The sequence below is a fragment of the Sus scrofa genome, chromosome 2 (assembly GCF_000003025.6).
Source record: "Sus scrofa isolate TJ Tabasco breed Duroc chromosome 2, Sscrofa11.1, whole genome shotgun sequence".
In the NCBI taxonomy this organism is placed as follows: Eukaryota; Metazoa; Chordata; class Mammalia; order Artiodactyla; family Suidae; genus Sus; species Sus scrofa.
In genome coordinates this window covers 129,578,876-129,602,057 of record NC_010444.4, presented here as the reverse complement: position 1 = coordinate 129,602,057, position 23,182 = coordinate 129,578,876, and the positions used below count along the sequence as shown (strand labels likewise).

Sequence of the window (23,182 nt, the reverse complement as noted above, 5' to 3'; positions counted from 1 at the left end):
CCTCCCCCCCAAAAAAAACGGAGTTCCAACTGTGGTTCAGAGGGTTATGAACCCAACTGGTATCCATAAGGATGTGAGTTCAGTCCCTGGCCTCACTCGTGGGGTAAGGATCTGGCATTGCTGTGAGCTGTGGTGTAGGTCGCAGACCTGGCTTGGATCCCAAGTTACTATGGCTGTGGCACAGGCCAGCAGCTATAGCTCTAATTCGACCCTAGCGTGGGAACTTCCATATGCTGTGGGTACAGCCCTAAAAAAAGAAAAGAAAAAAAAATTGTTTTTAATTAAAAAAATAAAAGAAGGTACCACATTGTACCAGATGCCACAGAGAACAGTAGATGTTCCTGCTATTTTAATGCTGTATTCCTTCAACCAGGTTTTGTCTCACAGTAAAATTCTACCCCCCGTAACAAGAAAAGGACCAGAATCTTTCCACAGGTACACACACTCACTTGAACATCTATTCTGTAAAAAAGCTTCACATATTGTGAAAGAAATCAGCAAGCTCAGTGGGGGAGAGGAGTGCTTTATGTAGGTACTGCAGCTTGAAGGTCCAAAACTGAGCTTTTGATATTCTTAAATTTTATTTTTTTAAATTGATTGATTGATTGATTGGTGTTTTTAAGGCCACAGTCATGGCATATGGAGGTTCCCAGGCTAGGGGTCAAATCAGAGCTGCAGCTGCCAGTCTCTGCCGCAGCCATAGCAACGTGGGATCCAAGCCGCATCTATGACCTACACTGAAGCCCACGGCAACTCTGGATCCTTAACCCCCGAGTGTGGCCAGGGATCGAATCTGAGTCCTCATGGATGCTAGTCAGATTCGTTTTCACTGAGCCACAGCAGGAACTCCAAATCTTCTCAAATTTTAATTTTGAATATTTGCATTCATATTCAGGTTTATGAAATGGAATTGTTCTACTCCCCCTCCAAGTTCCAGATGGAAGACCATGGAAGAATGAGGGGCTAATCTAAATTAGACATAAAAAAAAAAAATGACTGTTTTGCCAAAGAACACTACACACAAAACTTTTGAAGTTGGGGTGATAAGTATAAGTCAGAAGTTATAAAATGGCATTACTTTGGAAAAAAGAATTTAAGATCTTCCAAGATAGATGATGATATAAAAATGAGTCTAATTTTGTTTTGGAGCAGCAACACAAGCACACAGTGACAAGGGGCTGTAAATTTTGGATTTTTTTGCATAATCTAAGGCATGGAACACCCTTAAGGAGTTTTCAATCAACTACTTCCTGAGTATAAGATGACAACTAGATAACATTTGAGAAATAGAGCATGAATCACCTCGCAGTTTGAGACGAGATGGAATGTGATACACGGCTTTAATTTTACTGGCATCTGAAAATACACACAGGCGGACGAAAAGGTCCTGATTAAATTCAGATGACGTTTTATTAATATGTTTCAGGGTAGGGTGCTTAGAAATTCCTCTTCCTAGAGCAGATTGTTTGGTGGCTTTTAGTTCATACTGGATCATGATGGACCGAGTTCTGCAGGGAGTGAGCGCCTTCTGCCACAGAGCTGAAACCCGAATCTCCTGGACACCACCCTCCACGGGGATGAATGTGCAAGGAATGTGTCACTATCCCAGTTCTTAGCTTCCCACCCCTCTGGTCTCTGAGATTAGATATAGCACATGCAAAAGCCATCCCAGTGTGTCCCTGTCTTGAAAAAATCAGGTCACTCCTTTTAGCTTTTTTTTTGGTCAGGTCTGTCTTAGGGAGAGGGAAGATTCTGACACCATGGCTGGAATCACATTAGCTTGAAATTGCATGTGCTGGCTTTGTGAAGCCCCCATTCCCTCACAAAGCCTAGTTCCTTCTTCACTAATGGTTTCAACCCCTGCTGCTTGGGTCAGAGGTGTTGGCTCACTCTTATTCCTGAGAATTATCTTTATCCCACTGAGCTGGGGACCAATCTTAAACCACCACCCCCTCCCACTCTACGAATAAGTGCTTATACTGCAGAAACCTAGAAATATGGTGCAATACTACTCAGGATTGCTTTGCATTATACTGATGCTAATAACGCTGTGAATCTAAAATATGTTTACCTAAATATCACCCTGTAATAAAAATCACATGCTTGATACTAGTCTGCTGACTCAACACCAACAAAATAAAGAACTTCCATTGTATTTGCTAAGTAGTCTGTTTATAAGATTGCCAGAGGCTTTAGGGAGAATATTTAAATAAAACATATCTACCAGTCAAAACAAAAGGAATTTTTCAGCAGCTCCTTCATAAACTTAAAGCTGCTTGTTCATAATCATGAGTCAGAATGATTACAAACTCACTGAGGTCATGCAGAGCCCCGGGGTTTCTCTGACTCCTGGTTCGGGTGGCCTGCGTGAACCCTATGATGTGACACGGCGGTTCAAAGGGGAAGAATGTCAGTGGGATGGAATTAGCTTCTCCCTTCTCAGGCTGAAGTCCCAAGGTCCTTATTTTAGAAGGTGGGGCCCTGGGAAAACTGCCAATTCCTTCACGTCATTCTTCTTAAAGGCTCAGGTGTCATGGGCCTCTGCTCTCCCAAATCTGTGTGTAGTGAGACTGAAAAGCTGCCAATCACTGTCCACTGGGGACTGTGGGTATGGGACCCTCCCCGACTAGGCCTGAGATGCTCCAATGCCTGCTCATTTGGTGCTGGTGACAAAGTGAGCTCTAACAAGTAGCTGATTTCTCAGCATGTTGTCTAGACAGCTCTGAATATGGTGTAAAATTTGCTCATCTTTAAAAACTGTTTTGGGTTTAATGTAAAATTTGCTCATCTTTAAAAATTGTTCTGGGTGTAATGGGCATTGTTTAGTGCCTTTGAAACAAATCATGGGGCACTTTCCATGTAAAGAACTTTGAGAGTTGGCCAGGGACATCCAGGTAAAAAGGATTTACGGTAGGAAGGTGAGAGAAAGATACGTATACAAGGAAATGAAGGAGAGAGGGGTGTTTAGAGAAAAAGGGAGGTGAGGGTTGCTTACAGGCATTAAGAACCTGTGGCATTTGGAACTACAGCAAAGGAAAGTTGGTAAAAAGGTATAATAATGACACTATCTATAAACACTGCTGTTATTTAAAACAATTACTGGAGTTCCCGTCGTGGTGCAGTGGTTAACGAATCCGACTAGGAACCATGAGGTTGCGGGTTCGGTCCCTGCCCTTGCTCAGTGGGTTAAGGATCCGGCGTTGCCGTGAGCTGTGGTGTAGGTTGCAGACTCGGCTCGGATCCCGAGTTGCTGTGGCTCTGGCGTAGGCCAGTGGCTACAGCTCCAATTGGACCCCTAGCCTGGGAACCTCCATATGCCGCGGGAGCGGCCCAGAGAAATAGCAAAAGACAAAAAAAAAAAAAAAAAAATTAAAAAAAATAAAACAATTACTATTCAGGAGTCCCCCTTGAGGTTCAGCAGAAACGCATCTGACTAGCATCCGTGAGGATGCAGCGTTGATCCCTGGCCTCGCTCAGTGGGTTAAGGATCCCGAGTTGCCCACAAGCAAAATAAAATAAAGTAACAACAATTACCATTCATAATATTTAAGAAAATTCAGGGTTAGCTTCCTTTTAAAAAAATTATACCCACCTTAGTGTCTTTTCCAAAGACCTTGGAATGAAAACAAATCCAGTTGTCTGATACAAAGAGCTTCCCCTGGTATAATATTTCTTTTTGCAGGGCACAGGTAAAACCTGGGAAAATATACACAAGTAGGTGTCATATATTTAGAATTTCCATTTAAAATGAAAATTGTGATATATGTTGGTAACTCAGGGATGAGCAGAGATAATATACTCATATGCTCTAAAGATCTCTCTCCTCATTTTCCAGAATAAAAACTATGGTTCTGAGTCTTTTTTATGTATTTACTTATTTTTGTCTTTTTCTTTCTTTTTTTTTTCTTCAGGGCCATACCCACCGCATATGGAGGTCTCCAGGCTAGGGATCAAATCAGAGCTGTAGCTGCTGGTCTGCACCACAGCCACAGCTCACAGCAACATCGGATCCTTAACCCATTGAGCAAGGCCAGGGATCGAACCTGCGTCCTCATGGATGACAGATTCATTTCCGCTGTGCCACGATGGGAACTCCCTGAGAGTGTTTTTTAATTCAAAGGCTTATAGACTTTGGTATAAGGATCAAAATGGAAAGGCAAGTCTATCACTGCAGGTGACGGTTCAAGAATGATGGTTCAGACATCTCCTCTATTTAGGAAGGTGTGTCTCCCTTGCGCTCATGTTAGCTTCGCTGCCCCTCCTCCCCAGGGATGGTCACTAATGACTCTCTGGAAACAGAGCACATGACCCACAGCTTCCCTGGAGATCAGGCAGACATCCAGCAAGGTGCCTTGGGGTTTGTGTACCAAGAGAGGCGGGAAGGAACCTCATGCCCCGTGCACTCAGTGGAGTGGGACAGGTGCTGAACTGGTCTGCTGGGCCAGGTGTTTGGGTGTAACCCCTGGGCCCTGCATGGCACAGGGGTCAGTATTATCTGTCCACCTAGGATGGCACAGCCTCTTGCATCGGTGGGTTTTTTTTTTTTTTGCTTTTTAGGGCTGCACCTGCAGCATATGGAAGTTCCCAGGCCAGGGTTGAATTGGAGCTGCAGCTGCTGGCCTATACCACAGCCACAGCCACACCAGATCTGAGCTGCATCTGTGACCTACACACACAGCTCATGGTAACTAGGGATCCTTAACCCACTGAGCCAGGCCAGGGATTGAACCTGCATCCTCATGGATACTAGTCAGATTCACTTCCGCTGCACCACAACGGGAACTCCCTCCTGCCCCAGTCTTGCTATCCTGCAACTCAGCACCATCCACTCCCAGTGCATTTCAGCAGTGAATAAATATGGAAGGCGAGGACCTTCTGGAATCCTCTTGGATGGTAACATTGTGTGGAGACAGTCAGTTTCCCATTCTGCTCCCTTATCTTTCCAGGTGCTCGGTGAAAGCTGAGTGAAGTCAGCATTACTGTTACACCAGGACTTTCACCTCTTCCCCCTGGTGACTCCGTCCCCAGACTCTTTCTCTCCCAAACCAATAAACATCTTGTCAAAATCAACCAGGTCAGCACTTACTTTGCTTCAGGGGTTCCTCCGTGGGGACATCCAGAAACAGCTTGTGGAAATGCATGTTGGCTTTGTCCTGCAAAGAGGAAAAAACACAGGGGTCACTGCTCCTGCTATTCTCATGAAACGTTACAAATTTTAACTTCAATATAAATGACATACCAAATCTCCCCTCCCTGGATAAAGTATCCTTAGAAATCCCTTCTCCCTGACCTTATTTTTTTATTTTTAAAACAATTTTTATTTTTCTACCTTTTTTTTTTTTTTAGAGCCGCAGGTGCAGCATATGGCAGTTCCCAGGCTAGAGCTGGAATCGGAGCTACAGCTGCTGGCCTGCACCACAGCCACAGTAACTCGGGATCTGAGCCATGTCTGCGACCTGGGCCATAGCTCACAACAACTTGGGATCCTTAACCCACTGAACGAGGCCAGGGATCCAACATGCATCCTCATGGATACTAGTCGGACTTGCTTCCAGTGAGCCACGATAGGAACTCCCATCTCCCTGATCTTAGAGTCTCCAACACAGCCCTTCAAGTGGAAAATAGTGGCCAGCAGGGCACAGAGGTTTCATTTCCCAACAAGATCAGTGACTTGCTGGCTGGACAAGGATGTCCCAAGTAAAAGAGGAGATAAGATTCTAAGAAATCTCACCAGGCCATAGATCCGTGGACACTAAGGACCCAGAACAGAGCAGTGGTTGAAAGCTCTGTATCAGATAAGCCTGAGGTTAAGTCTTGGCTATGCCTCTTCTGTAGTATGTGACCCTGGCCTAGTTACTTAACCTCTCTGGGCCCAAGTTTTCTCTCCTGTGCCAGAGGGCCAAATAGGGATGCCATCAGCGCATTACATGGGGTCATACATCGCATGGCCTGGCTGCCTGGTTTGTCACTATCACTATCACTGCCGTGAAGGCATTTCCTCAGCCAGGGCCAGATGATAAGCAGGCGTTCACACAAAACTCTCAGCTCTCCAGGGCAGTAGAAGGCCCAAAAGTCTAAAACCAAGGCACCTGTTTCTGCAGCTGTGACAACAGTATATGGACAGCAATTTACAGGCTGTTAAGTGATGTCACAAACACCACTCCCAGCCCCACAAGAACCTGGGAACTGACGTCCCCATTCCATAGGGTCAGGACCCTGTGCCTCAGGGATGCCGAGTGACTGCACTGGCCCCACAAAGCTACCAAGATGTAGAGCTGGGTCCTCTGTCCACAGGACCATCTTCTTCCAAAGCATCCTATCAGGCAGGGTCTAATGAGCGGAACAGAGACACAGAGGCCCCTGATGCTTGATTATCCAAACTAGGAACAGGTTCAATGGCAGAAATAGCCCTAGCACTGCCATAAAGAGCTTCAGACAGGTCATGAAGATGACAGACAGTTCCCCCAAGTTAACTGTTTTTGTGTGTGTCTTTTTTTTTTTTTTTTGCCTTTTCTAGGGCCGCTCCCACGGCATATGGAGGTTCCTAGGCTAGGGGTCTAATGGGAGCTGTAGCCACCGGCCTACGCCAGAGCCACAGCAATGTGGGATCCGAGCCACGTCTGCGACCCACACCACGGCTCATGGCAACGCCGGATCCTTAACCCACTGAGCAAGGCCAGGGACTGAACCCGCAACCTCATGGTTCCTAGTCGGATTCGTTCACCACTGCGCCACGATGGGAATTCCTCAAGTTAACTGTTTATAGGCGAACATATCTCCTAAGGGAGGTTAGCTTGTGCTGCCTCCCAGGAATACACCTTGCATTCAGAAAGTTTCCTTAATTAAAGCTAGGTGTTCTAGCAGGACTTTTGTGAGATTTTCTTTTCATCACTAGGCTACGGTGAGCACTGGTTGGACACTTTATTTAAAAATATCCTGGGGGGTTCCCGTCGTGGCGCAGTGGTTAACGAATCTGACTAGGAACCATGAGCTTGCGGGTTCGGTCCCTGCCCTTGCTCAGTGGGTTAACGATCTGGCGTTGCCGTGAGCTGTGGTGTAGGTTGCAGACGCGGCTTGGATCCTGCGTTGCTGTGGCTCTGGCGTAGGCCGGTGGCTACAGCTCCGACTCGACCCCTAGCCTGGGAACCTCCATATGCTGCGGGAGCGGCCCAAGAAAAGGCAAAAAGACAAAAAAAAAAAAAAAATCGTGGAATTCCCGTCGTGGCTCAGTGGTTAATGAATCCGACTAGGAACCATGAGGTTGCGGGTTCCATCCCTGGCCTTGCTCAGTGGGTTAAGGATCCAGTGTTGCCATGAGCTGTGGTGTGGGTCGCAGACGCGGCTCGGATCCCGCGTTGTTGCCGTGGCTGTGGCATAGACTGGCAGCTACAGCTCTGATTGGACCCCTAGCCTGGGAACCTCCATATGCTGCGGGAGCAGCCCAAGAAATGGCAAAAAGGCAAAAAAAAAAAAAAAAAAAATCCTGGGCCATGGAGTCTTCAAAAATGTGAAATTAACAAAAATCTACAAAAAAGGAAGGACTGATTTAATGAAAGGCAACATGACAAATGCAACACATGGCTCTTGACTGGACTCTGGGGGGGGTGCAAAAAAAACTTTATAAAGGACATTCACTACTGGGCCAATTGTAGAAATTGAAAATGGATTTTATATTGGTAATATTTTTGCATGTAATGTTAAATTTCTAGGGTGAGCCAAGAGTTTCTTATTCTACTTCTTAGGAGACACATATTCAAGTATTTAGGGGTGAAAGGTTAAAAAACCTCAAACTGTTCGCCCCAGTGAGTGTGCCACCTTCTGTGACACAGAACTGGGCTTTGTTACCTATCTTCGTGTGTGGTAGAAGAGACCCCACATTGCTTCTGGAGGACAATCACAACCCTGTTCCCAGGTTTTCCTCCTCCACGTGCAGTTGGGAGGCTTTCTATTCACGTGGTGCCTTATCCGACTCTCTAATTATAATGCAAGGATGTTATGCCTCTCCTGGTCTTGGCTATTAGACGAGCACATGACCTGGCTTGGCCCCTGCGCTCTGGGCACTTGTAAGAGTTAGCGGTCACAGTGGGGGACTCCTACCACTCATTGTGTGTTGAAAGGTCAGTTATGAAATATAAGACTGACGAAAAGATTTCCGGAAGGAAGTGCAGCCTGTCCTTTCTTCATGACTGTCTGAAATCTCTGTCTACATTTGTCCTGACCGTCGGGTTCCTTCCATCGGCTTTAGCGCTTCCATGGCCCTGAGACAATACACGTCTCATTCCTGGATCACCTGGCTGGATGAGGAGGACTTTTTCCTTTCAATCTTCGCGTCATTCTTGCTTTCTGTCTTACAGTCGTTCTTCTCGCTTGCTAAAGAGGCACCGTCAAAGCTGGATTTGGACCTGAGGAAAGAAAATCCAGGGAGTCTCTAAGATTTATTTTCTACGCCACTCCTTAATTTTATGGTAGTACATCTGGATTATTATACTAGCTCATAAAAAAACCTGACATTCATTTTTGTCTTCAAGACATCCACAACCCTTCAGTATTCTAAGGGCAGTGATCCAGCATGTGATGAGGGAGATGGGGTGACTGCAAGCAGGCTGATTCCAAGCTTCAGAAACCAGACCTTAGGGAAGGGAGAAGTATCAGTTGAGCTATGAAAATAGCTGTCTTGACTCAGAAGTATTTTGAGTTCCCATTGTGGCTCAGTGGTTAATGAACCTGACTAGTATCCACGAGGATGCAGGTTCAATCCCTGGCACCACTCAGTGGGTTAAGGATTCCGAGGTGCCATGAGCTGTGGTGTGGGTCGCAGACAAGGCTTGGATCCCTCGTGGCTGTGGCTGTGGTGTAGGCCGGTGGCTATAGCTCTGATTCAACCCCTGGCCTGGGGACCTCCATATGCCTCGAGTATGGCCCTAAAAAGACAGGAAAAAAAAAAGTATTTGAGCAATATAAAGAAGAGTACTAGAGGCTACTTATACACATAGTAGCTATAGTTCAATCCAAGAATATTTTTGTTTCAGAATTCTATTAATACTTAGCACATGTTAATTGAGTGGGGCCATGCATTAAATGCCTCGGGGCACACAAAACAGTTTTTATTCTTCAGGAGTCTATACCAGCATCAAGCATCTTTTAAAAAAGGCAGGACCTGCTGTGGCACCAAAACAACACATATGGACGTTAGGAGGAGGGATACAGACAGTAAGTCCAACAGGAGGTAAGAGAAGAGACCAGTAGGACAATGTGGGTTTAATACACTGGGCCTAACACGATGGGCAGGAATCAGGTGTGAGGAAAAGAGACGTGAAATCAGGATCAAAAAGAACACGTTTGGAAGTCCCTCCTTTGTTCTCATGAGGGCAGAGGGCAGAACTCCCAGATTTCCTTCCTTTTTTTTTTTTTTTGTCTTTTGTCTTTTTAGGGCCACACCCATGGCATATGGAGGTTCCCAGGCTAGGGGTCTAATCAGAGCTGTAGCCGCCAGCCTATACCACAGCCACAGCAACACAGCATCTGAGCCATGTCCGCAACCTACACCACAGCTCACAGCATTGCTGGATTCTGAACCCACTGAGCAAGGCCAGGGATCGAACCCTAAACCCCATGGTTCCTAGTTGGATTCGTTTCTGCTTCGCCATGACGGGAACTCCCAGATTTCCTTCTAAAGTGATTTTATTAAAAATTTTTTTATGATTGCTTTATAATGTTGTCAATTTCTGCTGTACAGCGAAGTGACCCAGTCATATATGTATATACATTCTTTTTCTCACATTATCCTCCATCATGTTCCATTACAGGGATATATACTTCCCTGTGCTATATATATAGCACTAAAATGATTTTAGTGTTGACTCTTCATCTGAGTAGAATTTGCACACATCTTCAACCCTACAGTGAAACGCAGCTATTTCAAAGCGGAAGGGATGCGTGATTTTTGGAGGGATATACACGAACAAGTTTTACGATGCAATTATGTAGATTTTTTTTCTCTTTATTGGGGGGGAGTGGTTGGCACATGAAATCCGTGGTTCCACAACAGGATTCTTTAGAACAAGGCTCAGTTAAAAACGATGTTTGGTTTGGAGTTCCCACTGTGGCACAGTGGGTTAAGACTCCAATTGCAGCAGCTTGGGTTTCATCCCTGGTCCAGAGTAGTGGATTAAAGGATCGGGCTTAGGCTACAGCTGCACCTGGCCCGGGGAATTTCCATAAGATGTGGGTGTGGCCATAAACACAACTGTTTGTTTGGTTCAAAGTGATTAAGAAGACTCTTAAGCAATCTGGGTGGCACATGGGTGTTTCAGAGAGAGAAATGAAGTTAGAGAGATTTCAGGCTCTGGTTTTTGCAGCTGTGAAAAGATGGACTCTATGCTATTTTAGGCCTCTGCCAGCCCCAGCGGTTTGAGTCCAAGATGCCGAAACCATCATTAATTTAAGACACACAGATCCGGACTCAGCTACTGGCCACTGAACCAGCTCACAGATAAATTCCTTTGGCATTCTAGGAGCCGATTTTTTTAAACAAAATTATGAGCAAATATTTGTACTCTCCTTGAAAATAAAATTGTTTTGACAAATGTCAAATTACCCATTACTTATACTGTCCACTGCTTTGACGTTTCACCTCTCCTGATTCAAAGGAAAAAACGTGAATGGTGCTGTCAAGGCAATGCTAAGACCTTTCGAAGAACCATGGACTGGAAGCAAATGTGACAAAAGGGCAGCTGTGCCCTGGGCTGTGCCCCAGTAGAAGGACTTGCTTGCACAGTGCTGGCCTCTCAGGTGGGGGTGGGAGGGGTGCTTACTTACATACATTCTTTCTTTGTGTCTTTTCAGCTGTCTTAGTCTCACTGTCCCATAGGGGATTATGAGCAGGACCGGAAGCCCAGTGCAACATGTTTATTCAAAAATTCCGAATTTCCAGACAGCGAGAACAGTCTTAAACCAAACACAGGGCTCTTGGCAACATATGGATCACACATCATGAAGTTTAACCAGCATGCCCTGATGAGGAGTGTATGATTCTTCATCTGAAGCCTGGGAGAGGTGGAGGTAACACGTGTAGGGCAGAGTGCCTACGATAGCTGATCAAAGAAGTCAAAGACAAGAAACAACAGGTGCCTTCGGTGGGTGAGTGTGGCAGGATGCTCTGACAGCAAACAGCCATGGAAAGAATGGTTACAAGTGAGATGTGGAGTTCCCCTTGTGGCTCAGCAGTAACGATCCCGACTATTATCCACGAGGACGTGTGTTCGATCCCTGGCCTCGCTCAGTGGGTTAACCATCTGGTGTTGCCGTGAGTTGCGGTGTAGGTTGCAGGTGCAGCTCAGATCCTGCGTTGCTGTGGCTGTGGTGCAGGCCGGCAGCTGCAGCTACAATTCGACCCCTAGACAGGGAACTTTCAGATGCCATGGGTGTGGCTCTAAAAATATAAAAAAAAGTGAGATGCATCAAGATAGGCATGCAGAAAAGATGGAGGGAGAATTGGGAGTGATCATCAGAAAAGAAAAACCTGGGGCAGAGGGAAGACTTACGCTTGGTCCTGAGAGAGGTATAGATTTGCAGAGAAGATACGGGCTGGGTAGCCAAGGAGGAAGGGAAAAGCAGATGTTATTTAATAATCCTTTAGTAGGAGTTCCCGTCGTAGCTCAGTGGTTATCGAACCCTACTAGCATCCATGAGGACACAGGTTTGATCCCTGGCCTAGCTCCGTGGGTTAAGTATCTGGCATTGCCATGAGCTGTGGTGTAGGTTGCAAAAATGGCTTGGATCCTGCATTGCTGTGGCTGTGGTGTAGGCCAGCAGCAACAGCTCCGATTCGAATCCTGGCCTGGGAACCTCCACATGCTGCGGGTGCAGCCCTAGAAAGACAAAAAATAAAAATAAAAAACAATCCTTTAGCAGAGGCTAAAAGACATAGAAGGTAGCAGTTCTGACAGTTCTAATAAGAGGAGAGTAACCACTCCTCAACCAGGTGTAGATAAACAACCCCAGTTACTCGTAATTAATCTTTGATTTAACCACTCTTTTTTTTCCCCCTTTGGCCTCACCAGGGATTGAACACACCACAGCAGCAACCCAAGCTGCTGCATTGACAACGCTGGATCCTTAACCCACCTGAGCCACACAGAAACTTCTTAATCATTTTCTTTTAAGGGCAAAAAAGCAACTTTAAGTTCCTACATCTTCCATGTGAAAGAAAGCACCCAGTGGGTGCCCCTGAGAGTGATGGGGTCCACAGCTCCCCATCTCAAAACTGCCTGTCCCCTCACAGCCACACAACCCAACTGAGCCTGGCCTCCAGCACCAGGAAACAGGCAGCCCCCGGGAGATGTGCACACCCAGTCCGGGGATCCCAGGCAGGCTTCCCCTCTGCTCTTTTCTGCGGCTGCCAGGAAAGGGAGAGAGCAGGTGTGCACACCCACGGGCGGAGCACAGGCTCCAAGAGACGGGGTAACCCCGGCTTTATCACGTAGCAAAGTCAGTGCTTGCAGGAAGGGGCAGAAATTCTGGGGTGAGAAGGAGAAAAGAGGCTGCTAGGGAGAGCTGACAGAGGAAGGCAGGTGTCAGTGCCTGGGGATCAAGGAAAAACACCCCATTTCTTCTTTTTTTTTTTTAAGGGCCACACCCATAGCATATGGAAGTTCCCAGGCTAGGGTTTGAACTGGAGCTGCAACTGCTGGCCTACACCACAGCCACAGCAATGCCAGATCTGAGCTGCATCTGTGACCTACACACAGCTCACGCCAACTTGGGATCCTTAACCCACTGAGTGAGGTCAGGGATCGAACCTGCTTCCTCATGAGTACTAGTCAGGTTCATTACCGCTATGCCACAAGGAACTCCAACACCCTATTTCTTTCCCGGTGGCATTATCTGCCTGTAGGAACTCTTCAGTCTTAACAACCCCCATCAAGCTAGAAACCCCTCCTCCCCAAAGGCCAAAAGAACAGGGTCAAGGTGAGGACTCACCGCAGGGAAATGATTCTCTTCTGGTCTGGAGACTCGGCCTCGCTGGACGGGGCAGGGGACAGGGCTGTTGGCGACCTGCAGACCTTCTTTTTCTCCTCCACACCGTTCTCAGCCTCTGAGCTGGAGAAGAGAAAACGCTTCACCTTAGCCATCCAGAGAGGGGAGGATGGAAAAAACAGTCAAGTGACCTTGCTTTCCGGAGAGGGGAATGATCTTCCATCCCCATGACAGACTGGAATCAACTTGGGCAGCTGTGCCCTTTCCATCTCTCCATCCCACCTGCCCTCAGCAGGTGCCCCAAGGGGAGGGGCTCCAGGTCATGGATGCTTCGGGTACACCTGCAGGCCTATGTGCAGGTAAATGTCCAGCTCTGTTGGGACTCACTGGTTCCCATGGGCCCCGTGCTGCCCGGCTCTGCCCTGCCCAGCAGAGAGGCGGCAGATCACCTGGAGGCTGGGAGGGCCCCTGTGCACGCACACATACAGGAGCTCACACACACACAGCGTGGCCTCCTGCCAGAGAGGCGCGCAGTTCCCCCTCGCCCCACCCCGCTTTGTTTGCACTCGCGTCATTTATCGCCTTTTGTGTTGCCTATCACCTTTGTGTCACTTAGCACCTTTTGTCCCCATCTGGGTGATTGGTAATGTCACCAAGCGCTCCTCTCAGCAATTACAGTCTCAGAGCTGCACCATCACCCAGGCTAGAAGGGACTTATTACCTCTCATTTCATAGACTCTTGAGCAATCTGAGCAATCGGAGACTCTCAGGGAGTGAATAGCTCACAGAACTAGTATCTGAGTTGGAATTCAAACTCAGACTATCCACCCGGGAGACCTTTTGTGTATGTGCCCATTCTCATATTTTTTTTCTTCCTTTTTTTTTTTTTTTTTTTTTCCTTTTTTGCTTTTTAGGGCTGCACCCTGGGCATATGGAGGTTCCCAGGCTAGGGGTTGAATTGGAGCCGCAGCCACAACCACAGCCACAGCCACTCGGGATCTGAGCCACATCTGTGACCTATACCACAGCTCACGGAAACCCCGGATCCTTAACTCACTGAACAAGGCCAGGGATTGAACCCACATCCTCATGGATACTAATCAGGTTTGTTTCTGCTGAGTCACAATGGGAACGCCCCATTCTCCTTTTTTTTTTTTTTTTTAATCCATATCCAGCCATCTCCCTAACCACTTATCTGTCCTTCAAGCCCTCCTACTAGCTCTTTCGTGTGGGAATCCCGGGCTGGGGTGCGAAAATCATTGATCTTTATGCTGACCACTCGGTCAAAGATAGGGCTGGCCTATCATCGTGCTCAATACGCTCTGGGAAGACGAGGTCTGACCTGAGGGGACAGAAGTCAGGAGGGTCTGTGCGCTGCACCACAACAGATGGAGGACAGCCCGTGGGGACACTCAGAGCTGAGCTCTCTCGGTCTGGGGAACGTGGGGAAGCCACTTCACCGTGGGAAGAGAAGAAGGAATGAGGTCAGGGTGCTCTGCCTGCATCAGACCCTCTGCGGTGTCAGCCTGCACAGCCCAGGACTCACAAAACACGTGCAGAGCGTGAGAACTCCACAGTGGCTGAGGGCAAAGGGAGGCAGCATTGCTGTGATCGTTGAGCTAATTTTAACTCTAACTTACCACTCATTTGGTGTCTTCCCCTGCAGATGACTGCACAGGCAGGAGATGGTATTGGTGACTTGGGGCTGCTTGCTGACCACTTACGGAAACTGGACTACTTGCTTACGGAAATAGGACTTTACGGCGTCCCACTGATGAGTAAAAATTCTGACCCAGTATCTGAGTAATCGTGCCCGCAAATGGTTGATACTCTCATTTCTGTACTAAGCATTTCTCTTCTCCTAAGCAGATAAATATCTGAGAACATCGACCCAACCTTCAATTTATTTAATTCTTTTCAAAGTACTTAAAGAACTTACGTGTGTGTAGAGGCCATAACTGAATTGCATTACATGATGAAAAGCACACGGAAAATCTTGAAATTTTTTTTTTTTTTTTGTCTTTTTGCCATTTCTTGTGCCGCTCCCGTGGCATATGGAGGTTCCCAGGCTAGGGGTCTAATGGGAGCTGTAGCCACCGGCCTACGCCAGAGCCACAGCAACGCGGGATCCGAGCCCAGTCTGCAACCTACACCGCAGCTCACGGCAATGCTGGATCGTTAACCCACTGAGCAAGGGCAGGGACCGAACCCGCAACCTCATGGTTCCTAGTCGGATTCGTTAACCACTGCACCATGACGGGAACGCCCCATCTTGAAATATTAAAAGAAAAACACTGCTTTGGTTTCAAACAGAGGATTTCATTTTCATTTAGCATCAGGTCTAATTTAAGAATTCCAAGAATTTTAGAGCTATGAAGAACCCTTCCAGTACCTTTCTGCCTTTTTCCTTCTACCCCCCAAGACATACACACATCACTCCGATTCTTCCTTCAACAGCAATAAGGAATCCACAAACATGAACTTATTTACAAAATGGAAAGAGACTCACAGATGGAGGAAACAAAACATATATTTACCAAAGGGGATGCGGTGGGGGCAGGGAGAGATGAATGAGGAGTTCGGGGGTGTGGAGGTTAACATAGACAGACACACTACCATGTATAAAACAGATATCCAGCGTTCCTGTCGTGGCGCAGTGGTTAACGAATCCGACTAGGAACCATGAGGTTGCGGGTTCGATCCCTGCCCTTGCTCAGTGGGTTGATGATCCGGCGTTGCCGTGAGCTGTGGTGTAGGTTGCAGACGCGGCTCAGATCCTGCATTGCTGTGGCTCTGGCGTAGGCCAGTGGCTGCACCTCTGATTAGACCCCTAGCCTGGGAACCTCCATATGCCGCGGGAGCGGCCCAAGAAATGACAAAAACAAACAAACAAACAAACAAAAAACCAGATATCCAACAAGGACCTCCTGTACAGCACAGGGAACTATCTTCAATATCTTGTAATACCCTAAATGGGAAAAGAATCTGAAAAAGTACATAGGTACGTAAGGGAATCACTTTGCTGTACACCTGAAACTAACACAACATGGTAAAGTAACTATCCTTCAATTAAAAAATGGTAAAAAAAAAAAAAAATCAACTATAATGGAAAAAATTAAAATCATAAAAAATGTTTTTAAATGGTTAAAAAAAAGTAAATCAGAAAATCACTTCAAAAAGTTCTCATATGCTAGTCAAGTAACTTGAATACAATAAACCAAAAAAAAAAAAAAAAAAAAGAAAAAAAAATCCATGAGAGTCCCTCTTTCATCAGGGAGATGAAGTGTGTGCGGAACTTCAATAATCCACCTGAGCACTCATTCCAATAGTTACCGAATTGTATGCAGGGTCAGATGACGCCTAAGAGGCTGGGCGTTAGCTGATGTGTGCAGCCTCTCTGTGTACTCAGAAAGAGCCACTCCTGGCCAGAAGCACTCATAAAACAGTGCTCTCTGATGGGACATAGCTCTAGGGACACATGGCCTGGCAGAGAAATACTGCCTCTGGCTCTGAGCAAAAAGAACCCAGCACCAAGGTGCAGAGGTAGCCAAGCCACTGGATTTCAGGCTTTCCTGGCCAGGCCTTTCCGTGCAGGGTGGGCACTCAGCCTTCAGTGTGAGCACTGGCCCTGATTCAGGGTCCCTAGCTTGTCACACGATGACCATGCTTGCCTCTAGGTCAACAGAGCATGGAGGTCTGCACCTGTTAAAATGCTTTCTTTCTAGAGTCTCCTCCCCTCGCTTCCCTTAGCGGGTGCCCGGTCTCTAGCACTGGTTCTCGGCTGGAGGCCCTTCCCAGCGTGCGTGAATTCCACAGAGCCTTCCATTCCAGTGTCTTGGGCCCTACTGCTGCTGGCTCTGCAACTCCCTGGGCCCCTAACCAGTTACATTCTGGACTGTTAACTCTTCTTTCCCACTTGGCTTATGCATCCAACTGGGAGACTGAGTTCCTTAAAAGCAGGGAACTTCTGCCTTTTTTTTTTTTTCTCCCAGCACTCGGCTCAGCATTTTGTTCACTGTGCTCATTTCTAAGAGTTGATTGATGCAGGATTAATTCTGTAGCATCTTAGAACGGAAGTGAAAGTCATCTATGGGCCAATACAATTTTAGGCATCTGTTTACTTAAAGATGCTACGGAAACCCAAGCTAGTGAATTCCCCACACAGGCAAGATGATTCCTGGAGGGACCCCTTACAGCTGAGGTCTTTTGGGCACAGCAAATGGAAAAATGTAGAATCCGAAGAGCAGAGATGCCTGTATTTGAGTGAGGAGGGCGTGGGAGGGCAAATGGACCGCTTCCTCAAGGCCTCTCAGTAATTTTAAAGTTTCTCGCAGTGAAGCTGAACTCTCACTGACAAGGGAGATGAAATAGTAGGTCTCCCCACAATCATGAAAATAAAGAAATCAGTTTTGTTTTGTTTTTTTAAACAAGAAGATAAGTCTCTTTCAAGGACACTGACTCAAAGAATCAACTAAAAATACCAAGCCAACAATCCTCTTCTTTCAACAAGTGTTTACTGAAGAGTCCCTGCTGACTGGGGCTGGGCAGGAGAGACAGATCACTGAGTTTTAAGGATCCGAAGCAGCAGCAGAAGATGCTGGGAACATGGGCCCTCCTTCACTTGATGTTGGCAAGGTATTTCTTCTTCCATCTCTCACCCAATTTAAGCATCAGTTACGGGCCCTGAAAGCTCTTAAGTAGGAATTTCTGAGCAGTGAGGCACATATCTAATAACCAAACCTGACTTTACCACGAGGCAACAGCATTTTTATGGCCAGCTAAGAAGTGCTGGTTTCAATAAGACACTGCCACACACCGTTCCCCACTCTATAAATCAAAAAAGCAGGTGGGACAATGCCTATCGACTCTTCATCACTTAATAAACCTTATTAGTCTGCTGATGGCTTGATTCAGATTTCAGTTTTTCAGAATCTGAATTCTTGTATGGGGTTCATGGTCATTGCTCTTGGCAAGAGACTCTGCAGGGTTAGAGTAACCTCCTGTTTCCCATCATCTCAGTCGCCCAGGCTCTTTGTCTCTCTTGCTGGGAATGTCCTGGGCTTGGGCATCATCACACATAAGTGATGATTAAGATCTGTCTCAAGTGAGTGAGTCAAGTTGTACCTCCGGTAAATGCAGTCAAGTGCCTCACTGTGGCTCCGTCCAGGAAGCTGTGTTCCTGCCTAATTACAGTGATAAACCCACATTTGTCTACCTTCGGGTTGGATTAGTCTAAGCTTAGGCATAAAAATATCCCTAAATGCCCTCATGGTAGTGCAGGTGAGATAGTTTTACACTCATGATCATTTAAAAAAACCTCCCGGATTATCACTTCTCAAAACCAGTCTGGACCAACACAGGTTAAAAAGTGACTTGAAAATAGGCTATGTTCCACAGAGGATCTCTGGAAGATAAAATCCTAGAAATGGGATGGTTACAACTATGGTCAGGTTTGTGAAAGTAGAGTGTCACTGAAACCCTGTACTGAAAACTAAGCCGCACCTGGACTCGCCAAGTTCTCACAGGCTCCTGCGTTTGGTGTGCCATCCGTTTGGCGGCTCCCTGGCTGGCAATCAAGGGTGGCAATACTTGGGGAGCAGAGACATGGGCTGTTGGGATGGAGGAGAGTTCTGTGGACTGTAGGACAGCACAAACAGAGACCTCACAGTAAGTGGGAAGCAGAATGGGGTGCAGAAGGTCAGTGATAGAGATCAGGACCTCTCCTAGAGCCCTCGGCCTCTCCAGCTGCAAAGGAAACTCGGTCCCTCAAATTAGATTTTTCTAAGTCAGGAAGAAGAGCCTTTCATTTGCAATTTTTGTGTGTCTTTTTAGGGTTGCACCTGCAGCATATGGAAGTTCCCTGGCTAGGGGTCAAACTGGAGCTGCAGCCAACAGCCTATGTCACAGCCACAGCAATGCCAGATCCAAGTAGAGTCTGCGACCTATGCCACAGCTCATGACAATGCCTATGCACTGAGCCACAGCAATGTGGGATCTGAGCCGCGTCTGTGACCTACACCACAGCTCATGGCAATGCTGGATCCTTAACCCACTGATCGAGGCCATGGATTGAACCTGCATCCTCATGGATCCTAGTCTGGTTGGTTACTGCTGAGCCACGATGGGAACTCATTTGCAATTCTGATGAAAGTATATTTTTGTCTGGAAAGTTTTTTCTCTTTTTTTTCTTTTTAGAGCCTCAAGTACATGATATGGAAGTTCCCAGGCTGGGGGGATCAAATCAGAGCTGCAGCTGCCTGCCTACACTACAGCCACAGTAACGCCAGATCCAAACTGCGTCTGCGACCTATACCACAGCTCATGGCAACATCGGATCCCTAACCCACTGAGGGAGGCCAGGGATTGAACCCACATCCTCATGGATCCTAGTTGGGTTCATAACCTTCTGAGCCACAACTGTGCCACAATAGGAGCTCTCTGGAAACTTTAAATTGTATTTATCCATCTACATATTTATTTCTGAATAGGTACTAGAAGAACAAGAACACATTTCAAAAGTTACAAATGGAAAAAATGAATCTCCCTTCTACTTACCCTCGTTTTCAGGGTGGCCCTGTTTCTCTCCAGAGAGGCACTGGGAGTCTAAGTGCATATGTGTGTTTATGTTTTAAGCACAAGTGACAGCATGCTGTTCTACCCCCCACCCCTTTTGGAACTTATAGTATTGTGGTGCTTTTGGCTATTAGTATACATAGAGCTTCCCTATGCTTTTAATGACTGCATAGAGTTCCACTGTAATGGCAGAAGTACAATCTAACCAGTTCCTTACGGATGGGCATTGAAATGATTTTCAGTCTTTTCACAAATACAGACAACACTGCATAAGATGTCTTTCATGTTTATTATGTGTGTGAATATATCCATAGGATAATTTCCTAGAAATAGAACTGCGGAGTTAAATGTACAAATTTTAAAATTTTATAGTTTTTGCCAAATTGCCCTCAGTAGAGGTTTTGTGACTCACACCCATAAGACGTAGAAGTGTTTTCACGTTCTAATTAAAGTGTTACACTTAAAAAAAAAAAAAAAAAAGCGAAGCGTTGAACAGTACCTAGCACACAGAGTAACAGTTTTAGTGATGACAAGTGTTAAACTTTTTGATCTCTACAAATGTGAGAGTTAAAAAAAAAGTCCCCCTATAGTTTTGATTTACATTTTTCTCTGAGTAAGGTTGAATGTATTTTCATATATTTAAGAGTATTTTTTTTTTAATCCCCTGCGTTGTGAATTAGCTGTTTGTATGTACATTTTGCCAATTTTTCTAGTGGGCTGTTGATTGAAATATTTAGGGAAAACAATTCTTATAACTGCATCACCAATGCTTGGCAATATTGTAGAACTGATTTATTAGATAAATAAACATTTAGGAAAGTTAAGTGGATATTAGTGGCCAGCATAACATTAAAACATCAATCACAAATTAATATTTTTTTTCCCTTGAAAGGCTTACTGGCAGGTAGAACAAAAAGGAATGCCAAAAACATAGCATTCTTTGGTTTCAGCAAAATCAGTGATGAACCCCAACAGGTTTCCAGTTCAAGACGGAGAAAAGAACATAGACGTTTGCCTCTCCTTTCCAAGGCCTGTTAAGATGAGAATTTATAAAAGAGGTAATGAGTTTGCTTATGATAATGGGGGGGGACCATCAACCAGTTTGATTTCCCCAAATTTCTGGAAACTGGAAAGGAGAAAATAAAGTGTGTGCACTATTCATCCATGCAGCCAAGTGGAGGAAGCTTGTTATTTCAGAATCTGGGCATCAATGGAAGATAAAAGAATAGTGATCTGTTTGTCAGAGTCCAACAAGGTGCTATAGGAGGAGGATACAAGAAGTTGCCCACAACATTAGATTAGATTAAAGGTGTGTGTGTGTGTAAGAATCTCCGACTACTCCCCCACCCCCATCGTCAAGACCTAAATGGCAGGCAGTCAGCTACTTAGGTCGTGAGGCAAAAATAAGAGAAGAATTGTTGGTCAATAAACTGAATAACTTCACTGCAGAAAATCAGGGTACATAGCATGGGGGGGCGGACAGAACCCCACGGTGAATCCCTTCTTTTCCTTCTTCCATTTTGAATAAAATGGTCCCAGGTTAAGTGCCAACTCCCTGTTCACATTCTGCCAAAGCTACTCTAGTCCTTCATTCTTAAATATGAAATGACAACAAAGACTCGCAGGACCCTTGAAGACAATCTTAAGTCTTTGTTTTTGTCTTTTTAGGGTCACACACAAAGCATATGGACATTCCCAGGCTAGGGGTCTAATCGGAGCTATTGCTGCCAGCCTAAGCCACAGCCACAGAGTCTGTGACCTACACACCACACCACAGCAATGCCGGATCCTTAACCCACTGAGTGAGGCCAGGGATCCAACCTGCAATCTCATGGTTCCTAGTCGGATTCCACTGCACCACGACGGGAACTCCTGTTATTAATATTCTTTTCTTTTTTTTTTTGTTTTTTCTAGGGCTGCACTCATGGCATATGGAGGTTCCCAGGCTAGGGGTCTAATCAGAGCTACAGCTGCCAGCCTATACCACAGCCACAGCAACTCGGGATCCAAGCCAGGTCTGTGACCTACACCATAGCTCACAGCAATGCCAGATCCTTAACCCACTGAGTGAGGCCAGTGACTGAACCCACAACCTCACGGTTCCTAGTCGGATTCGTTTCCGCTGTGCCACAACGGGAACTCCGAAATCTTGTCTTAAAGACTTGAGATAAACCAACCAGAAAGTAAAACCCTTAGAAAACTGACTTCAGGAAACAGAAGAAAGCTTGAGACAAACAAGCGAACAAGAAAAACAAAAACCTCAAGCCTCCTAACTGCTATCTTCAGAGAGAACAGGGGACTCATGAAACAGATCACACCACTCTGGGGACGGATACCTCCCTTGACTCCTCGGTTCTCTTGGAGTCCACATCCTTAACAGCCTTCAGGGCAAGTCAGGACCTGCCCCGTCTGCCCTCCGGACTTCCCTGAACCCTAACCTTTCCTCAGTCTGGGCTCCCACAAGAAAATCTGTGCACTGGCTATTCCTCTGCCCAGAACGCTGTAGCCCCCAGAAAGCCACGTGGCTATCTCCCTCCTCTCCTTCAAGGCTTCCTCAAGTGTCACCTTCTCAATGAGACCTATTTATTTAATCAAATTCAAAAGGAGAAAAGTAAGAAGGGAAAAACAAGGCATGTTTAAGCCAGGCACTTGTAACTCAAATGAACAGGAATTCTACACAGAAAAAAAAAAAAAAAAAAAAAAAAGGAGAAGCTATTATTAAAGAAAAACAAGGAGGCCCCGTTGTGGCTCAGTGGGTTAAGGACCTGACGTTGTCTCTGTGAGGATGCGGGTTTGATCCCTGGTGTCACTCGGTGGGTTAAGTATTCGGTGTTGCTGTAAGCTGCAGCACTGGACACAGATGTGGCTGGGATCCGGTGTTGCCATGGCTGTAGCTTAGGCCTCAGCTGTGGCTTGGATTCGACCCCTGGCCTGGGAACTTCCATAGGCCACAGGTGAGGCCCTAAAAAGATTAAAAAAAAAAAAAAAAAGAAAAAAGAAAAAAATGGGAGTGATAAAAAGGTAAAAGAAGCGCAGAGGCTACACATTTCTTATTCTAAAAAAGTCACGTGTCAAAGTAATCTACTAGGAGATTTAGGTCATTGTATTATTTAAAGAGGCAAATGTATGAAAATAGGAAACAGAAAGCAATAGGCCTACCTAAAACACGGAGCAGGAAGAAAGGGAAACAGGGAATCAGCATGAGTGCATTGATTCTTTTGTTCCATCAAAACAGGACGTTGAGAGATACAGTTTAGAATAAGTAAGCAAGAAAGAGCAGGATGCATGTATTTTTAGAGATACTCAAGTAACCACTACCACTAAAATCAGGTACAGCAAAGAGCGACTGGGGAGGCAGATGAAAAACCCAGCAGTCTGGTTTTCTCTAGAGTAAGGCAGGGGAAAGAAACACATCACCCTTGCTGGGACCTTTGACTCCTAATGAGAGGTGGCTGCTGTTGGACCTCACTCGGTTGGCAGGAGGGGTTAACTGAAGATTTTTAGACAGGAGGAATGCAACAAGGAGGATGCGGTGTTGAGTGCCCACCTGAGCCCATGCATATACCACAAGAGGCCTGATGAGACAGGTGCTTCTCCAAGATTCCACTGGCCTCAGTGTATAGGAATGGGG

At 46.1% G+C, this 23,182-nt stretch overlaps 1 protein-coding gene across 5 annotated transcripts in view; it reads right to left on the bottom strand.

Annotated features, from left to right (window-relative positions):
- The window catches only part of GRAMD2B (GRAM domain containing 3), a 108,619-nt gene that overhangs the window by 17,633 nt on the left and 67,804 nt on the right, over positions 1-23,182 (bottom strand). For 4 of the 5 annotated variants that reach the window (XM_021079875.1, XM_021079888.1, XM_021079878.1 and 1 more), the window contains 4 exon segments: positions 12,982-13,101; positions 8,291-8,402; positions 5,087-5,153; positions 3,593-3,696 (listed from right to left, as the gene is read on the bottom strand). In XM_021079875.1, coding sequence (XP_020935534.1) covers positions 3,593-3,696; positions 5,087-5,153; positions 8,291-8,402; positions 12,982-13,101 — 403 coding nt within the window. 5 annotated transcript variants of the gene reach the window in all.